Genomic DNA, 17,675 nt, shown 5'->3' on the forward strand with positions numbered 1-17,675 from the left:
GGGCGGCACACGCAACCCAGCGAATGGCCAATTTACTTTCGGTGCTGCCCAAAACCAAAAACAAGAAAAAGAAATCTTTCTTTATTCACGCGATTTTGTGGTCAACTTTGGCCATTCTGTGTCGGGCCTTTGTCTTCCTTCTGGCAACTGCAGCAGCAGAGCAGGGCCAAATGCCACATGCCACATTAGAGGCACAGCCATCATGGGACAACCAGATGTTGGACACCTTGACAGACCCCTGACAAATGGAGCAACAATCGGTGATCGGCGAGATTGAGTAACCAACAGCCAGCAGCCAGCAGCCAACAACCATTGCACTTGGGCAATAAACAGCAGGCAGTAAATAGGCATTGGGCATTGGGCCATGAGCAGTGGGCTTTTGTTAGCCGCCAAGACTAATTGAAGCCAATGGGCCACGAAAAGGGGACCAGCAGCTCACAAAGAGACTCCCAAATTGAGAGATCAGAGGCCAATTGCTCGGACAAACAGTCAACCCCAACATTGGAGTCATTTGCATCCACATTCAGAACAGGTGAATGCGGAGTGGCGGCGGACCTGCGTCAGATCCACCGCCAGGGGATTCACAATCGAATTTCCGTAAAGCTCCCACTCCGCCATTCATATTATCGAAATTATCAATGAAATTATCAATATGGTCCGATTTGCACACTCGAATCTTTTGCGAAGAGTCAAGATTACCCCGCCGCATAATGCCATATGCCCATCAGATATCCACGGAACTACTCAAAGATAACCCTCCTCGGGCTCGGGCAGATAGTACTCCGGCCCTCCGGCTATAAAAGCTCGATCCCCGCCACCATTCGACATCAGTTTCCAATAAACTCCCTCTCTTTCCCAGTAAAGGTTTCTTCGGGAGTACCACAAGGCAGCCATCTAGGCCCCTTACTCTTCACACTCTTTATTAATGACTTACCTTCAGTATTAACATACTCTCGAGTACTTATGTATGCGGATGATGTTAAACTCTGTGTCCAGTACAAGGACATTTCATTTCATTCTCGCTTGCAATCCGATCTCAATAACTTTCAGTCATGGTGTTGTGCAAACTTGTTACACCTTAATGCCTCGAAATGCAAAGTTATGACATTTCATCGTTCTAGCCCTTTGTTGGCTCCTTACACCCTATTTGGTGGTTCTCTTGAGAGAATTACCCTGGTGGATGATCTGGGTGTTATGTTAGACCCCAAGTTAAAGTTTTCCGAACACATTTCTACCATGGTAAATAAGGCCATGAGCGTGCTTGGGTTTATAAAGAGGTGGTCAAAGGAATTTGACGACCCCTATATAACAAAGACTCTCTATACCTCGCTTGTTCGTCCGATCTTAGAATACGGCTCCTGTGTATGGTGCCCTCAGTACAAAGTACACCAGGACCGTATAGAATCAGTACAGAAAAACTTTTTACTCTTTGCTCTGCGGGGCCTTAACTGGGATGCGGGTGTAAGACTCCCATCTTACTCTAGTAGACTACTATTAGTAAACCTCCCATCCTTAGTTAACCGTAGAAAAATGCTTGGTGTGATATTTATGCACAACTTGATCAGGGGTGACATAGACAGCCCTGATCTGTTGAGCCGCATAAACTTCACGATTCCTATTAGACTGACTAGAAATTTTATACCGTTGTTCCTTCCACTTTGTAGATCGAATTATTCCTTGCATGAACCGTTTAGGGTCTTATGCTCGGATTATAATTCCCTCTACCATATTATATCCACCACTAATTCTCTTCCTCTTATTAAATTATTAATCCTTACACACCTTTCTATTAATTAGTAACTGTAGTGGTATTTGTACTTTGATTGCATGCTTAGTTTCTTAGTAAGTTTAGTACTAATTTTCCTCGAATGTTAGTCTAATAGCTATCTTTCTTGCATGTTCGCGTTTGGTTCGGCTACGCACCGCGCGTCATGCGGCAGCGCCCCTCGGTCGGTTGGGCGGGAGGAGGGCTGCGTTTTGCCTGGGATCCGCGCGTAACAGCCTTCTGCTGGTGTCACACGGGCCACTTGACGGTGCAGTAGCTGCATCGCCTCTTGAAAGATGCAGTCATTGCATGTCAACGTCCACAAAAATAATTGAAATCATCATGAAGGCTTTCATCGTTCTGTTTGCTCTGGCTCTGGCCGCTCCCGCTTTCGGTCGCACCATGGACCGTTGCTCCTTGGCCCGCGAGATGTCCGACCTGGGCGTCCCCCGCGATCAGCTGGACAAGTGGACCTGCATTGCCGAGCACGAGTCCTCCTACCGCACCGGAGTGGTCGGACCCGAGAACTACAACGGCTCCAACGACTACGGCATCTTCCAGATCAACGACTACTACTGGTGCGCTCCCCCCACCGGTCGCTTCTCCTACAACGAGTGCGGCCTGAGCTGCAATGCCCTGTTGACCGACAACATCGAGCACTCCGTGCGTTGCGCCCAGAAGGTCCTCTCCCAGCAGGGATGGTCCGCCTGGTCCACCTGGAAGTACTGCGACGGCTCCCTGCCCTCCATCAACGACTGCTTCTAAGCTCTGATTTCGACCCCTGAATAAAATGATTGCATAAAACGAATATGTATTCCTTGAATCTTTGCTCGTCTGTTCGGAGAACACGTGATGTCTCCTCCATTGCTATTCCTGAATCTTCAGATAAGTTTCTCTTTTTCTGTGGCTGCAATTATTGATTGATTGGATTGATTCGTTTGGTGGCGAGCCTTTTCTCTGGCCAAATCACTTTCTAATCCAATGAATAGAATATGGATTCGCTAATCTAATAGATACTGTCGCCCTATCTTATGGCCATAAATACGTCGAAGCGCGAATTTAGAAACTTTTGCAAGACAAAACACACGTCAAATGAATTCGGCTGCCTTTCTGCGTCTTTTCTCCGATAGAAAGTAAGGCCGCCCCATGAGTTAAAGCCACAAGTGACAGCGCGGGTTAAACGCCAAATGGTAACCACCAAACGCAAACCCAAATCCAAACCCAAACCCAAAGACATATTCATTATAACTCCATTGAGCATCCATTGAGGCTGGGACCTGGTCGAAACGGAGGCCTGAACCAGTCAAACAGGTGCCTCTTGAGCGCAGAACTCGTCAATGAGTCTATATTTAAATAAATAAAATAAGAAACATAAAAAACGTAAAGCGAATTATGAAAACATCCGTCTTGAATCAGCCACAAGACACCGTCAAACGTCCGCCGTCCAAGCCTCCTCTGAAAACAAAATAATGTCAAATCGATTATACAAAATGGGATTCGGCGCCCAGGGCCTCCCCGAAATTGTGCACACGATATGCGATTATTAGTCGATTGGCATCTCAGTGCCCAGGGTTGTTATTATTTTCACTGTAATCGAGAGATTTCGATGGCATGGTGGGAGAAAGTGTGGCCACAAAACAACGCAAATTATCTGTCAAACATTGTATTTATTTCGAATCAAAAGCCAGAGCTTAGAAGCAGTCGTTGATGGAGGGCAGGGAGCCGTCGCAGTACTTCCAGGTGGACCAGGCGGACCATCCCTGCTGGGAGAGGACCTTCTGGGCGCAACGCACGGAGTGCTCGATGTTGTCGGTCAACAGGGCATTGCAGCTCAGGCCGCACTCGTTGTAGGAGAAGCGACCGGTGGGGGGAGCGCACCAGTAGTAGTCGTTGATCTGGAAGATGCCGTAGTCGTTGGAGCCGTTGTAGTTCTCGGGTCCGACCACTCCGGTGCGGTAGGAGCTCTCGTGCTCGGCAATGCAGGTCCACTTGTCCAGCTGATCGCGGGGGACGCCCAGGTCGGACATCTCGCGGGCCAGGGAGCAACGGTCCATGGTGCGACCGAAAGCGGGAGCGGCCAGAGCCAGAGCAAACAGAACGATGAAAGCCTTCATGATGATTTCAATTATTGGAAACTGATGTCGAAATGGAGAGTGGCGTGTGCTTTTATAGTCCGCAATTATCTCGATTTTCGCCATTTGTGGAGTACTATCTCGAGTGTGGTCCTATCGGAACTTGAAGCTAAGGAGGCGTCTAGTAAAATTAATCACACTATCGCCACTCAAGTGGGGCCCTTAATCGTGCGATCCTCCAAATGTCGCGACAGCTAAAGAAAAAGCATCAGGGGCCAAGATTAGCCTCATCTTTGTCGGGGGTTTTTGGGGCACAAGGTATTAATTTTTTGTTAAGTTAAACGTTTGCTCTTCAAGCCATTAACCTTGTTAGCATCCCCTCCGTCTCCGCTGGGCAATTACTGCCTCTTCAGTGGGCAGATGTGGCACGGAGTACACGAGCGGCGCAGCTCTGCTTCCGACTTTAGGTCCAACTCGGGCTCCACTTTTGAGTACTTGAGTGAGACCTTTGGTAGAAGAAGAACTCCTCTGTTTGGGCTATGGCTTGTAACGGGCATGCGTTCGATCGTAAAACCACTGACTCGACAACGAGCCCCCAAGGCTACCACACATCATCAACTTCCACATCAACATCAACATGAACATCATCACAGAGCGCCAAGAGGCAAGAGCGAAGAGCGAAGAGCCAAGAGCTGTGCTGCACATTGCTTTCCCAATGGATGGATTGGGCGGAGGAGGTAGACTCTAACGCCAACTCCAGCTGTAACTCTGACTCTGACTAACGATACAACCACAAGTATGCAAACGACAGAGAGCCTCAGCTGTTGTTACATTAACCCCATTCGAGTGTAAGACTTTTGAGGAGGCGTTCAGACGAACAGACGGACGGGACGGGACGGTGCATTGCTGGGTAGCGGTATTCCTGGGGCCTGAGGCCTGAGGCATGCGGCCTGACCCGCCACTCGAAGAGACCCCGAGGAGGGGTTCGACCACAGATTTCCACACAGGTGAGGCGGAGTGCTTCTTTTTGGGATGTATCTATATGTATCTCCCCGACTAAGACACTACGACACTACGACTACGACTCTGCCAAGAAAGTTGTTAACCTTTCGCATGTGGCGTGCGGTTAACAGCAAAGACAAATGACAAAAGGCTACTGTAAAAGCAGTCGAGAGATGAAGATTGGCGACTGGAGATGGGGAGCGATGGGAGATGGGAGATGGAAGACGCCTGATGAAAGATGGAATAGCTATTAGACAAAGTTGTTTCAAGTTTCAAGTTGAGGCCTTTGAAGCGTGACCCTCTTTGAGCCCCCCATGAATTAAAGATGAATTCACGATATTAATGATAATTTGTGAACATTCGAGGAGAGCCTTCTCATCGCCAATGAGTGGCCGATTCTTTTGAAGGCGAAGAAAGAATGTTTCTCACTTTTACTTTTTGTTTCGCTGATTTATCGACGACTCCACTCCACCGTCTTCACAGTCATCCCCAAAAGTGTGTCATCTAACAGTTGATTCTTCAAGAAGAGAAGAGAATCTCCAATAGACCAACACACAAGAGCAGACCAGACCAGACCAGACCTCATTGCCTATGCATGAGGCATGAGGCATGGGGTCGCTCTCAAAGTGGTGTCCCCTTGGAGGCCCAGGCCAATTAGGCAAAGCATCATTTCCCCCTCAAGAATCCACTAATTATCGTTCGAACTTTCGGAAAAAGCAAACCACTGTTAGAATAATGGCCAAGAAAAGTTCTTCTACTTTCAAACGGTTCTCCAATCGGAGATGCGATCAAAGCCAATTACCGAACGGCCAACGTCAGTGGTTCGATATTTGTAAACAAACATTTCAGATTAAAGTTGATTGATCAATCGGGTTTCGGCCACGGCCATATCGCAGCCGCAGACCAATTGACGGCAGCCCCAATGTGCCTTATCGCCCTACCGTCACGGCCCTCCTCCTCGAGTGGCTAGATAAGGCGACAGCCCTCGGAAAAGTGCTATAAAAACGCCAATTGCGAGGACCTCATCATCAGTTTACTACCGTATTCCGAACCAACAAAACAAAATGAAGGCTTTCATCGTTCTGGTTGCCCTGGCTCTGGCCGCTCCCGCTTTCGGTCGCACCATGGATCGTTGCTCCCTGGCCCGCGAGATGTCCGACCTGGGCGTCCCCCGCGATCAGCTGGCCCGCTGGACCTGCATTGCCGAGCACGAGAGCTCCTACCGCACCGGAGTGGTCGGACCCGAGAACTACAACGGCTCCAACGACTACGGCATCTTCCAGATCAACGACTACTACTGGTGCGCTCCCCCCAGCGGTCGCTTCTCCTACAACGAGTGCGGCCTGAGCTGCAACTCCCTGTTGACCGACAACATCGAGCACTCCGTGCGTTGCGCCCAGAAGGTCCTCTCCCAGCAGGGATGGTCCGCTTGGTCCACCTGGAAGTACTGCGACGGCTCCCTGCCCTCCATCAACGACTGCTTCTAAGCTCTGATTCCGACCCCTGAATAAAATGATTGCATAAAACGAGTATCTGTTGAATTCTGTGACACTTTTGAATAGTATAAGTTTCTCTTTGGAGTCTCTGAATCCGGTGACTGTTCCTCTTGATTCATATTGATGGGGTTGATGGTTTCACTTTCTAATCACATGAATACGTATAGAACGATGCATATTCATGGGGGCCCGCTAATCTAGTTGATGGCTGATAGTGCCGCCATAAAAAGAAGAGCCAAACTAGAAACTTTTGCCAAAAGAAAATCATAAATATATCTTATTTGGGTTTTCTCCAATAGAAAGTGACATCGATGCTTCGTCTGACGGACAAATGACAGCGGGGGTCAAAGTCAAGTAATTGCCCAACCCAGATCCAAAGACATATTCATTATAATTCCATCGAGCGGTGGGGGGGGCTGGTGTTCGAGGCCTGAGCACCAGTTGGACGGGTGGCTTTGGCTTTTGTCAGCGCAGAATTCATTTAAATTCATAAAAACTCAAAGCAACTTCCGTCTTGGATCGCAGACAAGATTATGCCCGTGAAAAAATGTCAAATCGGTTATAGAAATTGCTCAAAGCTAAAGGCCTCCTTGAAAATGTCCACATTGTGGACACGAAATGGTATTATTTGTCGATTGGGAGCATTGACGGGGACCGTCATTGCACCCAGAGGACAAAGGCACTGTAATATAATAATTCTAATACCTAAAATTTAGATTTAAAAATGTATGCCAATAGATCTGCTTCGAGTGTGGAAATTGTAAATAGAAAAAGTTTTTCACTTACATTTTCACATCCATACGAAAATCTTTGATTCAAATCTATTTAAATTAAATATTTTCATAGATTTAAATATTTCGAATATTTCAAGTACATTCATATTTAAATCAAAGAGAATTCTATTCTGCTTCCCTATGTCTGGAGAGAGGAAGCCAAATGGAAAACCTTAATTCTCCTCTCAAAAAAGTCTTTGATTCCAAATCAAACAGAGCAACAGTTTCAGAGTAGGCCTGCTGTTCAAGGATCTTTTTATTCGATATTTACGAGGGCCAAGAGATCTGTAAATGACAGCTGCATGACTAGATCCATTCCGAACAGAAGAACAGCCTGAAATCCAAGGCTCATTTCTGAAGAGTCTTCAGTCTTCCAAAAAATAAAACTAAAAAGACTGCGACCAAATGATCGATGAATGAAATCAGAAATATACATACCACGAATATCTAAAAGCACTTCAACCAAGAGAGATTGATTAGTACTACTGTATCCCATTACACACGCGCTGTCTGCCACAATACTATACTTTATCTTCAGTGATCACTAATCAAGAGCGGCTTCAAAGTTTTCGGGGGATTTTTCTCTGAGATTCACATACACTCTTGCAGATAGGCCCTCCTGCCTATCGAAGGAACTACTTCAGATAACACTTCAGGGAGATATTTCGCCCTATAAAAGCGCAAACCTTCGTGCCATTCGACATCAGTTTCTTCCTTAAATTCTCAACATGAAGGCTTTCATCGTTCTGGTTGCCCTGGCTCTGGCCGCTCCCGCTTTCGGTCGCACAATGGACCGTTGCTCCCTGGCCCGCGAGATGTCCGACCTGGGCGTCCCCCGCGATCAGCTGGACAAGTGGACCTGCATTGCCGAGCACGAGAGCTCCTACCGCACCGGAGTGGTCGGACCCGAGAACTACAACGGCTCCAACGACTACGGCATCTTCCAGATCAACGACTACTACTGGTGCGCTCCCCCCACCGGTCGCTTCTCCTACAACGAGTGCGGCCTGAGCTGCAATGCCCTGTTGACCGACAACATCGAGCACTCCGTGCGTTGCGCCCAGAAGGTCCTCTCCCAGCAGGGATGGTCCGCCTGGTCCACTTGGCACTACTGCAGCGGATGGCTGCCGTCCATCGATGAGTGCTTCTAAGAAGCAGTCTGTTTCCCCTGCCGGTCTGTTGCATTCCCATTCAATAAACTATGATTGTAAACTGATGTTTGTTCTGGCTGTTGTGTGGCTCCGAGCGTGTGCTCGCCTGCTCCCAGTGTCCGTCTGTCTGCAGACACTTTCTAAATGGAAGAAATGGGAGAAATGAGAAGAAAGAAAGGCCAAGAAAGAATCGATCGCAGCTTCCCTTCTAGTCGTTCGAGACATGGCATGGCATGGCGTGGCATGGCCTGGCCCATGGGCCGTTCGTTGACGTTGGACCGGTCAATGAATTCTTAATGTGGCGGCCATCGGCAGGGCGGGGGGCAATAAATTACACAAGTGACCGCCGCCGTCGCTCAGGCTGGTGATAAATGTACGTAAAGTGGGCTCTAGCTCCACATCTTAGAACGGCAAAGGCAACGGGAACGGGAACTGTGGAGGTCTGTTCAAAGGAAGTGGAAACGCAAGACCCTCTTTGGGAGGCACGCATCGATCGTCTGGGGAGAGAGAGATCGAGAACGTGGGGGGGGCCTAAAACAAAGCAGGAAACCAAAGACCGGAAAATTACACCATTCCAGGGAAAGAGGATAGAGGAAAGAGGAGATGGTAGACGAAGACCCCTGCCTGTGTCCAACCAAAGTGCCTGCCTGATGCCCCTCTCGAGTGTTTCCTATAATCTGAAGACATTAGCACAACTCCAGCTCCAGCTCCAGCACCAACTACAGCACCACAAGTGGAAATGCATAAGTAATTGTCTTCGGGCGTCGGGGTTGGGGTTCGGCGCCCTCTGGCTGCGACATTGCGTGGGTCAGACCCAAAGACAATTGGATGGAAATGGAATGATGGCAGTGGAAGTCGCTCTACCGTAAAGTTATGATGGTCCAGAGATACTTGTACTCGTACTCGTAGTCGTAGTCGTGGTCGTAACAATGCAGCGTTGGAACCACACTTACCGCAATGAGAGGGACAGAATGAGGGGCCATAGGTTCGGGTTTACACTTGGTTTGTGGCAGATCTAATTGGTTTCCAAGGAGGAGGAGTAGATGACATGCAGCTGGAGGAGGAGGGGGCGAATAGGGAATAGGCTGATGGTTGGCTGGTCGGATGGGAAAGAGGTTACTGCAGAATGGAGAGCACAAGAAAAGGTTCTGAAGCGATAGATCTGATGTTTTGTTAGTAGGAAGTTCCTCAGACATCACATCACATGACACGATCTCTATTTCGTAAGAGAAACGATTAGCAAGAAACGATCCTAAAGGAAACAGATTGACAGATCGAAAACTCAAGAAAAGTTCTGGAAGAACAAAAAAAGAATGACTCGCAGCAAGTGCCTCTCCATTCATTTGCCACATTAATCGGTTCTAGCTATTCTTGTGATTTAGATTCCAGATTAAGGGGCCGCATAATTAAATTATCACAAAAAAAACGAAGCGAGCCACTCCTCGAAGCGAATCTTTCGAGTATTTTCTGGTTCTTTTCCACTTGGAATATGCACACGGACACGGACACACACGGAACGGGGCTGATCTGATCTGATGCCACACACAAATTGAACGAATCGCATAGGTGTGATAGCTGATAGCGAAAGGGGGTTTACTTTTATCAATAGACACGCGTTCCACGGCGGTTGTCTAAACCCTCGAATGAAAAGTCAAAGTCTGAATGGCAGTATGGTTCCAGAATCAGCGGCGTGTGGAGGGGTCGCTTGAGTGGATCCGCTACGAAAGTTCTGCGGAGAAAGATCTCCGCTGAAGGATCTGGTTACGCGGTGGGTGAGTCTCTGTCTTTGTCTCTGTCTTTGTTGTTCTGCTCTTCTGTTCTCCCTGATGCTCAGGCATTACAATCCCCAGGGAATGAATATTGTATTACTGCTTTTTCCACCCGGTTACATTGACATGATCTTCAGCGGCCATGACACAGAGCCACCCGTGGCTTGGCCTTTTCTTTCGGCATCAATTACCCGAATGCCAGTACCAGTACCACTCTGCCCCACAAATTCGACTCACAAATTATAGACATTTCTTCCTCGTCCCTCGTCACTCCTCCCCTTCCTCCCCTCCTCCAAAAAAGCCACCAAAAACGCAACTGTGTCAAATGGCAAGCTCCAGAGACCAGGCCAGGCCAGAGCAGACCAGAGACCCCGCGCTGTGATATTGTTTCAACAACCTTAAACCTTAATTATTATATTTGACAGCTGCTGGAGCTGTGGCTATATTTCTCTCTTGAAATATAACCCCGGGGCCCTCCAGTGCTCAATCTGTAGCAAACAAATCCCCAGTGAAAACACTATAATGAGCGTTGGAAAAGCGTCTTTCCCAAAAAACGTAAAAACGAAAAAAACGAAAAAAGCGACGAAGAAACGTATTTTAATTTAGAGTCAAGCGCGAGGCCGTCAAGCATGACAGTCGACAATCAAAAAGAAGATGACAAAAGTCGGGGATGGGCGACGCGATGCGATGCGATGCGATCTCGGAGCATAGCTCAAGGGAGCTCTGACAGCCTTGGGAAAATTCAGAGGAAATCTCCATGGAGAGATCTCTGACAGCAGCACCTGAAAAGTGGCCACATTTCTTTCGGGCTTCGGGCTTCGGGCTTTGCTTTGTTGGTTGCTAAATTCTCCTAATAGTCTTATCTTTCGAGTGCGAAATGCGAATGCAAATGGGGCTAAAGAAATGGAACTGCCATGAGAACTTTTTGTCAGGCGGTGACTTAATCTCTGGCATCACCTGGCATCTGGTGGCAGCTGGTGGCATGCCACACCACATCCGATGATGGTCTTGTGCAACACATCATCGCAGCGGGGCTGAATGGCTGAATGGAACATGGAACACACAATTTGGCAAGGTGTCGGCTCAACGAAACGAAGAGAAACTTTTACCATTTTCCACTTAAATTTCCTCCTTCTTTTTTATGGCTTTTGGAAGAGAACACCGCGATTGCGGGAAAGTTTTCTGGCTGCCTGCCTGCCTGCCAGCCACAGAGAGATGAGATGAGATGAGAAGAGAATCTGGGGGCCATGTGGCGGATAGGATTAAAGTGGATTCAGCACATCCATCATCAGTCAATCAATCAGCGATCAGCGTTCAGCGTTCAGCGATCAGCGAACAGTCCAAAGAATGTCGTTCAACCCGCCTGCGGACACCCTTGAGAATAGCGCTACAAATTGATACATTAGGCTCGTACTCGTACTCGCACCCGTACCCGTACTCGTACCTGATTTTTCCCGCTTTAAGACAAGGCCCAAACCGCTGCTCAAAATGGCAAAGTTGATCTCCAACGATTAGCCCCAAAAGGCAATCCCATGGATACCCTACATCCATGTATCTGCCTGTATCTCTGTCTGTGCTCTGCTATGTGCGAGTATGTACGAGTATCTCTGAATTGAAATTGTTTTCAATTGCCAACTAAAGTCCGTTGCCACTTGCGATGGCAGACATTAAAAGTTTTCCACTTAGGGGACCATCCATGATAAACCCCCTCGATAACGGGCGTCCAGTTTTCTTCATACGTAATTTGTTTTATGCTTGGAAATTAAATTAACTTGTTTTTTCAGTCACAGCCACAGCCCCGCGATCGAGTGCCGCGATTGAGGCTCTGGCTGTCTGCTGGCTGTTGGTCATAATGTCTAATAGATTTCATTCGCTTTTAGCCCGGTCCAACTGTCATAATGACACTGTTATGTGTGGGCCATTATGTATATATAAAATTTCACTTTTTACAGCCAAAAAGGAGGCTCTCTTTTGCTGCTTTTCTGCGACAGTTTTGCAATGGTCCCCCCTCACCCTCCCCGAAAAGAGCACGAGTCCCTCATTAAGAGAAATCTTTATTGGTTGTACAATCCTCGAGGATTTATATAATTATTTTACATATATGCATGCACGATATTTGAAACATTTGAGACATTAGAAACAGTTGTCGATCGATGGCAGGGAGCCAGTGCACCCTGGCCAAGCGGACCAGCCTTGCTTCTCCAGGATCTTCTTGGCACAGAGCACGGAGTGGGAAATGTCATCTTCCAAGAAGGCCTCACACTTCACCTTGCACTCGACATCCCTGGCAGCCTGATCCTTCGAATAGCACCAATACGCATTGCTGATCTGGAAGATCCCGTAATTCCGGAAGCCCTTATCATTCGGGGGGCTCACCGCGTCGGTGTGGTAGTTGCTCTGGTTGTCGGCGATGCAGGCCCAGCGGGCCAGCTGATCCCGGGGAACACCCTTGTTGGCCATCTCTCGGGCCAAGGAGCAGCGATCCATGGTGCGGGTGGCCAGGATGCCAGGAGCAAGGCAGGCCACAATCAGGGCACAGATCAGTAGCGAAGCTCTCATTGTAGAAACGTTTATTGTTCGACTTGTAAACTGATTGACTGACGATCCAAGTCAGGGAGTATTTATACTCAACGTGGATGAAAAGAACCAAGAAGATTATGTATGGGCATATATTTTCTTGGAATCACTGGACAAATATGTGCAGTCCCTATGATACCTTATCATCGAGGTGGATAAGAAATCAACAAATGCACATCACGATGCACACCATAAGAACTATTTATATGCCTTTGTAATTGTAATTTTCTCAGAAAAATGTGTAAAAACATCACAGAAATATGTGTATTGGATAAATCCTAAGTATATGTCGGAGACTGCAAAATGTAGGGTAAGAAAACGTCTACCAAGAAACTGAAACAAATAAATAGAAAAATGATACGAAGTCCGTTCCGTTACTTCCATGCTTTACACGACAAGTCCCGTATTTGCTGGGAGCACCGCACAGTGGCACCACAGCCGAAGAAAAGGTGGCAACAGTTACCCATGAATACACGCATCTGGTAGACAATTTGTAGTCTAGGAGATGCGAGAGCATTCACAGTTGAACGTTTTTTCCGCGAGCAGCTCACTCAATTTGGATCCACAAACTGCATCTTTAAGGTAGAATCGAAAGTAGATAATACTATATGGAATTTATCTTTTAGTCTCTTCTATTAGGTGTACTCATTGTTATCAATACTCAGCAAAGAAACCTGGTCTGTTGCAAAACCCCCAATTTTTGGGCTTTTTTCCAACCTGGATCCACAAACTGCATCTTTAAGGTAGAATCAAAAGTATATGGTATTTATCTTTTTAGTCTCTCTTATTAGGTGTACTCATTGTTATCAATATTCAGCAAAGAAACCTGGTCTGTTGCAAAACACCACATTTTTGGGCTATTTTCCTACCTTCACTTAACTTTTAGAAAAACTACCCCGAGGTTTCCTTCGGAGGAATATATTATTATACCCAAAACTTAAAATGTGTAAAGGGGAATATATTTATTTTGTAGTGAAAGTGAGCTGAAAAGCCCGCAGGTCCCACTGTGCGACGCCTCAGCCGGCGCTCAGTGTCTCGCAGCATTGTTGAAGGGTTGAGGGTTTGAAGAATGACAGGGGGACAGAAGGAATGACTAAGAGAGCACTGGCGAGAGATCGACTGATGATCACGAGATACGATAGTGGCTGTGACTCAATTCGACTCGAGGCAAGAACTTTGTAGCCAAAAAGACTTTCAGTTTCTGTTTTTCCGGCAACAACAGATTTGCCATGGTGTTTCCTCCAGAAGACAAGAAAAGAGCACAAGTCCCACTTGAAGAGAATTCTTTATTACATTGTGAGAGGATTTACAAAAAGGGTTTATGATATGTATATTAGTAAGCTGGGAAGCAGTCGTCGATTGAGGGCAGATTGCCACTGCAGTAGTGCCACACGGACCAGGCGCCCCATCCCTGCATGGCGAGCACCTTTTGGGCGCATCTCACGGATTCGGTAATGGTGTTGTCGAGGAGGGCATTGCAGCTCACGTCGCACTGGTTGTAGGAGAAGCGACCGCTGGGGGGAGCGCACCAGTAGTAGTCGTTGATCTGAAAGATTCCGTAGTCCTGGGAGCCGTCCGAGTTGGGTGGCCCCACCACATCGGTGCGGTAGGAGCTCTCGTGGTCGGCGATGCAGGCCCAGCGGGCCAGCTGATCCTTTGGAACGCCCAACCTGAACATCTCTTGGGCCAAGAGGCAGCGATCCATGGTGCGGGCCAGGCTGCCAGGTGCGAGTCCGGCCAGAGCCAGGAAACAGATCACTAGAAAAGTTCTCATTGTAGGAATGGTTGTGGTTGCTTGTTTAAACTGAGGATTGGGTCTACAGTCGGAAAGTATTTATACGCAGAAGAAAAAATAACATTGTGTGCTCTTTCCAGGACGTATCGCAACCTATGCGATAAGCAATCACTGGAACAGATATCAAGAGTCTGTGGTAATTCCTTTATTGGACTACGAGCAAAATATGAAAAGATTACGATTCTCAGAAGCAATTATTGATTGATGGCAGGGACCCGCTGCAGTACTTCCAGGTGGACCAGGCGGACCATCCCTGCTGGGAGAGCACCTTCTGGGCACATCTCACGGACTTGGTGATGTCATCGGTCAACAGGGAGTTGCAGCTGAGGCCGCACTCGTTGTAGGAGAAGCGACCGCTGGGAGGAGTGCACCAGTAGTAGTTGTTGATCTGGAAGATCCCGTAGTCGTTGGAGCCATCGGAATTGGCAGGACCCACCACCCAGGTGCGGTAGTCGCTCTCGTGCTGGGCAATGCAGGCCCAGCGGGCCAGCTGATCCCGTGGCACCCCCAAATTGGACATCTCCCTGGCCAGGGTGCAGCGGTCCATGGTGCGTGCCGCATGGGCGGCAGATAAAAGGCAGGCCACCACCAAGGCACCGATCACTAGAAAAGTTCTCATTCTGATCAAAAGTGAAGTGAAACCTGCCCTTGCGGGGGAGTATTTATAGCCAGGGGACTAGAACACCTACTGCTCTGCAGTTGAGTCAATATCTAAGCAAGCAATTCATTCGGCGGGTGTTTGCCAGTAATTACAAGTTCAAATATTGGCATTCTCCGGGGAGAAAGCACGTCGTTCTTAGAGCTCTGAGCTAATGTTGTAATATGAGCCCATCTTTGTCGTATTCTATGGAAAATCTCCCTCTGAAATGGTGTCGAAGGCCCCCCTGTCTTATCGCTTCGTTCGTGCAGATATTCTATTCGCCCACTCAATCAATTCTACAAATCATAAAATACAAATCATACACAAAATTCAATCTTAAAAGTGCGGAAGCACTTGGGGCATTCGCTCGATAAGGCAGTCGACGCGTTCCACTCGATCTACAGGTAGCCCCAATCTTAGGTACTGTGCGTACTGTGGGGGGCCTTGCCTGGGCTGGGCTGGACTGGACTAGGCTGGGCCTTCATCCATCCACAAGCTATTCGAAATATTTATCTATAATAAGAGTGCGATTGTGGCTCTGGTGGCATTGTCTTCTGTGGAGCTTTGTCTCTGTTCACGCAACCCGTGTGGCGTCGGCTGTTGCATGTCGATGGAAATTATTCATAGTTATTCATTGTGCGGCATCCCAGCGATTCCGAGTCTGGAAATTGCGAGGTATTTCTTTCAAAACGAACTCCCATCTGCCATCTTTTGCACGGGATCCCAAGTTTAATGTCCGACTGTGTGGAGTGTGGAGTATGGAGTGGAGTCTCGTCGTTGAGGTTTTTTAATGGCCAAAACAGCTCCACTTGACTGCAGCTATTAGCCCCCATCCAACCCATCCGACCCATCCGATCATCCGAATGGGGCTATCAATCATATGGATCACCATCAGAAGCGGCAGCGGCAGCACCAGCACCAGCAGCACCAGCTCTTGGCCAAGTAGTGCTCTTGGGCGGTGGCTCCATCTAGCCCATTCTGTACCTTTTTGGGGGCCATATCCAATGACTCTCTCGGGAGTACAATGAGCCCTTTCTAAGCAGCAGATCTCAAAGAAAAACCAACATCCATTCCATCGTCATTGTTGATATAACAACAATTATGCTAATCAGTCTTTGAGGGCGCGTCGTCGAGGTCTTTCTGCCTACCTTTGCCTCTGCCTCTGCCTCTGCCTTTCTCCTTGCGGATTTCAATGAACCTCAGCGACGAAACAATGACGAAATCAAGATTAGCAAATGGTTTTCAAGGTGTACAATGTACATACATATATACTCATACGTACGAGCGTTATCTGCTGAAAGCTCTGGCAGCCAGAGTTCTGTGCCTCAAGCCTAAAACTATGCCACATTCGGTGGGGCATAGACCTCTTCAACGAGCGACCACTCGTACGCCTCATGTGTCGCACGTTCTTGTCTTTTGATAAGACAAAAGTGAAGTTCTTTTGGTTTTGTTGCTTGACCCATGTGCTTGAATATTTAAATGGATTTTTTTTAATTAAAAGACCACAAACACGAATCCCCTCGAGATCCGAATCTCTTTGGCACTTGGAACTCAACAGCAATCCGATAGATAGGATAGAGCCCCCACGGGGTAGACTTTTTCCATAAATACTGCGCACAGAACCAGAGGAAAGTCAAATAGTTTTCGTTTAGACGACAATCTGCAACATGAAGGCTTTCTTTGCTCTGGTGATCCTGGCGTGTGCCGCCGCTCCCGCCCTGTCCGGACGCACTCTGGACCGCTGCTCCCTGGCCAGGGAGATGTCCAACCTGGGCGTGCCCCGTGACCAGCTGGACAAGTGGACCTGCATTGCCCAGCACGAGAGCGACTACCGCACCTGGGTGGTGGGACCCGCCAATTCCGACGGCTCCAACGACTACGGAATCTTCCAGATCAACGATCTGTACTGGTGCCAGGCCGACGGACGCTTCTCCTACAACGAGTGCGGCCTGAGCTGCAATGCCCTGCTGACCGACGACATCACCAACTCCGTGCGTTGCGCCCAGAAGGTCCTTTCCCAGCAGGGATGGGGCGCCTGGGCCGTCTGGCACTACTGCAGCGGATGGTTGCCGTCCATCGATGAGTGCTTCTAAGCAAAGTGGCAGACCTCGTTGAAACGCTTTGAAATAAAGGAAAATAACTTGAACACTTGAAGAGTGGAGAGTGAATCCATTAGCCGGAGGCTGGAGGCTGGGGATCTTGCTTATCGATTCCTGTTTTTGGAGCATACTCGGTGTCTCGTACATCGTTTCGTGATTTCAATTTGTGTCTTGGAAATTGATTTATGCAGATTTTCCATCGGATCTTTCAACACTTTTTGAGCGGCTGCTGCAGCGCCAGCGTCAGCGCTGGTGGGTTTCTCTCTTCAGTCGTCCACTGACATTGATCGAAGTGTTTTTGCTGCTGTTGCTGCTGTGGGAACGAACAGCCAAATAGCCAGTCAGCCAGCCAGCCAGCCAGCCAGCCACTCAATAATCAAGACTCAAGCCTGGGGGCTGCCTCAGTGTCTGCGTCAGCCGTGTGTGTTCAGGGGCACAGGCACACCTGATGAAAGAATCCAATTGGTGGCACCTCCACTCCACTCCATCGAACGATCGATCGACTGAATGAATGAATGCCAATGCATCGATGGTAC

The 17,675-nt window shown here is 48.2% G+C and overlaps 9 protein-coding genes across 12 annotated transcripts in view; 5 read left to right on the forward strand and 4 right to left on the reverse strand.

The window, feature by feature from the left end:
• The window catches only part of LOC108152463, a 32,050-nt gene that overhangs the window by 10,323 nt on the left and 4,052 nt on the right, over positions 1–17,675 (forward strand). The window contains exon 1 of one of the 4 annotated variants that reach the window (XM_033386526.1): positions 9,934–10,031. The exons of 2 other annotated variants lie outside the window; for them this stretch is intronic. The gene's annotated coding sequence lies outside the window, so the exon portion shown is untranslated. Of the gene's footprint in view, positions 1–9,933; positions 10,032–17,675 lie in introns of those variants that run through there. One more of the 4 variants, XM_033386528.1, reaches the window with a different exon arrangement.
• Positions 2,073–2,573, forward strand: LOC108152467 (lysozyme B-like). Its single transcript, XM_017281834.2, has one exon. The coding sequence runs from the start codon at positions 2,075–2,077 to the stop codon at positions 2,528–2,530; it is 456 nt and encodes a 151-aa protein (XP_017137323.2). The 5' UTR covers positions 2,073–2,074; the 3' UTR covers positions 2,531–2,573.
• Positions 3,413–3,904, reverse strand: LOC108152465 (lysozyme A/C-like). The gene has a single exon (XM_017281833.2). It carries the CDS (start codon positions 3,877–3,879, stop codon positions 3,457–3,459), a length of 423 nt encoding a protein of 140 aa, XP_017137322.1. The 5' UTR covers positions 3,880–3,904; the 3' UTR covers positions 3,413–3,456.
• On the forward strand, positions 5,864–6,369 carry LOC108152473 (lysozyme D-like). Its single transcript, XM_017281842.2, has one exon. The coding sequence runs from the start codon at positions 5,904–5,906 to the stop codon at positions 6,324–6,326; it is 423 nt and encodes a 140-aa protein (XP_017137331.1). The 5' UTR covers positions 5,864–5,903; the 3' UTR covers positions 6,327–6,369.
• Positions 7,822–8,324, forward strand: LOC108152474 (lysozyme A/C). Its single transcript, XM_017281844.2, has one exon. It carries the CDS (start codon positions 7,837–7,839, stop codon positions 8,257–8,259), a length of 423 nt encoding a protein of 140 aa, XP_017137333.2. The 5' UTR covers positions 7,822–7,836; the 3' UTR covers positions 8,260–8,324.
• LOC108152471 (lysozyme D-like) lies at positions 12,063–12,604 on the reverse strand. Its single transcript, XM_017281839.2, has one exon. The coding sequence runs from the start codon at positions 12,585–12,587 to the stop codon at positions 12,162–12,164; it is 426 nt and encodes a 141-aa protein (XP_017137328.1). The 5' UTR covers positions 12,588–12,604; the 3' UTR covers positions 12,063–12,161.
• LOC108152468 (lysozyme B-like) lies at positions 13,880–14,404 on the reverse strand. Its single transcript, XM_017281835.2, has one exon. The coding sequence runs from the start codon at positions 14,377–14,379 to the stop codon at positions 13,939–13,941; it is 441 nt and encodes a 146-aa protein (XP_017137324.1). The 5' UTR covers positions 14,380–14,404; the 3' UTR covers positions 13,880–13,938.
• On the reverse strand, positions 14,526–15,058 carry LOC108152469 (lysozyme E-like). Its single transcript, XM_017281836.2, has one exon. It carries the CDS (start codon positions 15,017–15,019, stop codon positions 14,585–14,587), a length of 435 nt encoding a protein of 144 aa, XP_017137325.1. The 5' UTR covers positions 15,020–15,058; the 3' UTR covers positions 14,526–14,584.
• LOC108152470 (lysozyme S) lies at positions 16,668–17,194 on the forward strand. The gene has a single exon (XM_017281838.2). It carries the CDS (start codon positions 16,708–16,710, stop codon positions 17,131–17,133), a length of 426 nt encoding a protein of 141 aa, XP_017137327.1. The 5' UTR covers positions 16,668–16,707; the 3' UTR covers positions 17,134–17,194.

Source organism: Drosophila miranda, chromosome XR (assembly GCF_003369915.1).
Source record: "Drosophila miranda strain MSH22 chromosome XR, D.miranda_PacBio2.1, whole genome shotgun sequence".
Classification (NCBI taxonomy): Eukaryota; Metazoa; Arthropoda; class Insecta; order Diptera; family Drosophilidae; genus Drosophila; species Drosophila miranda.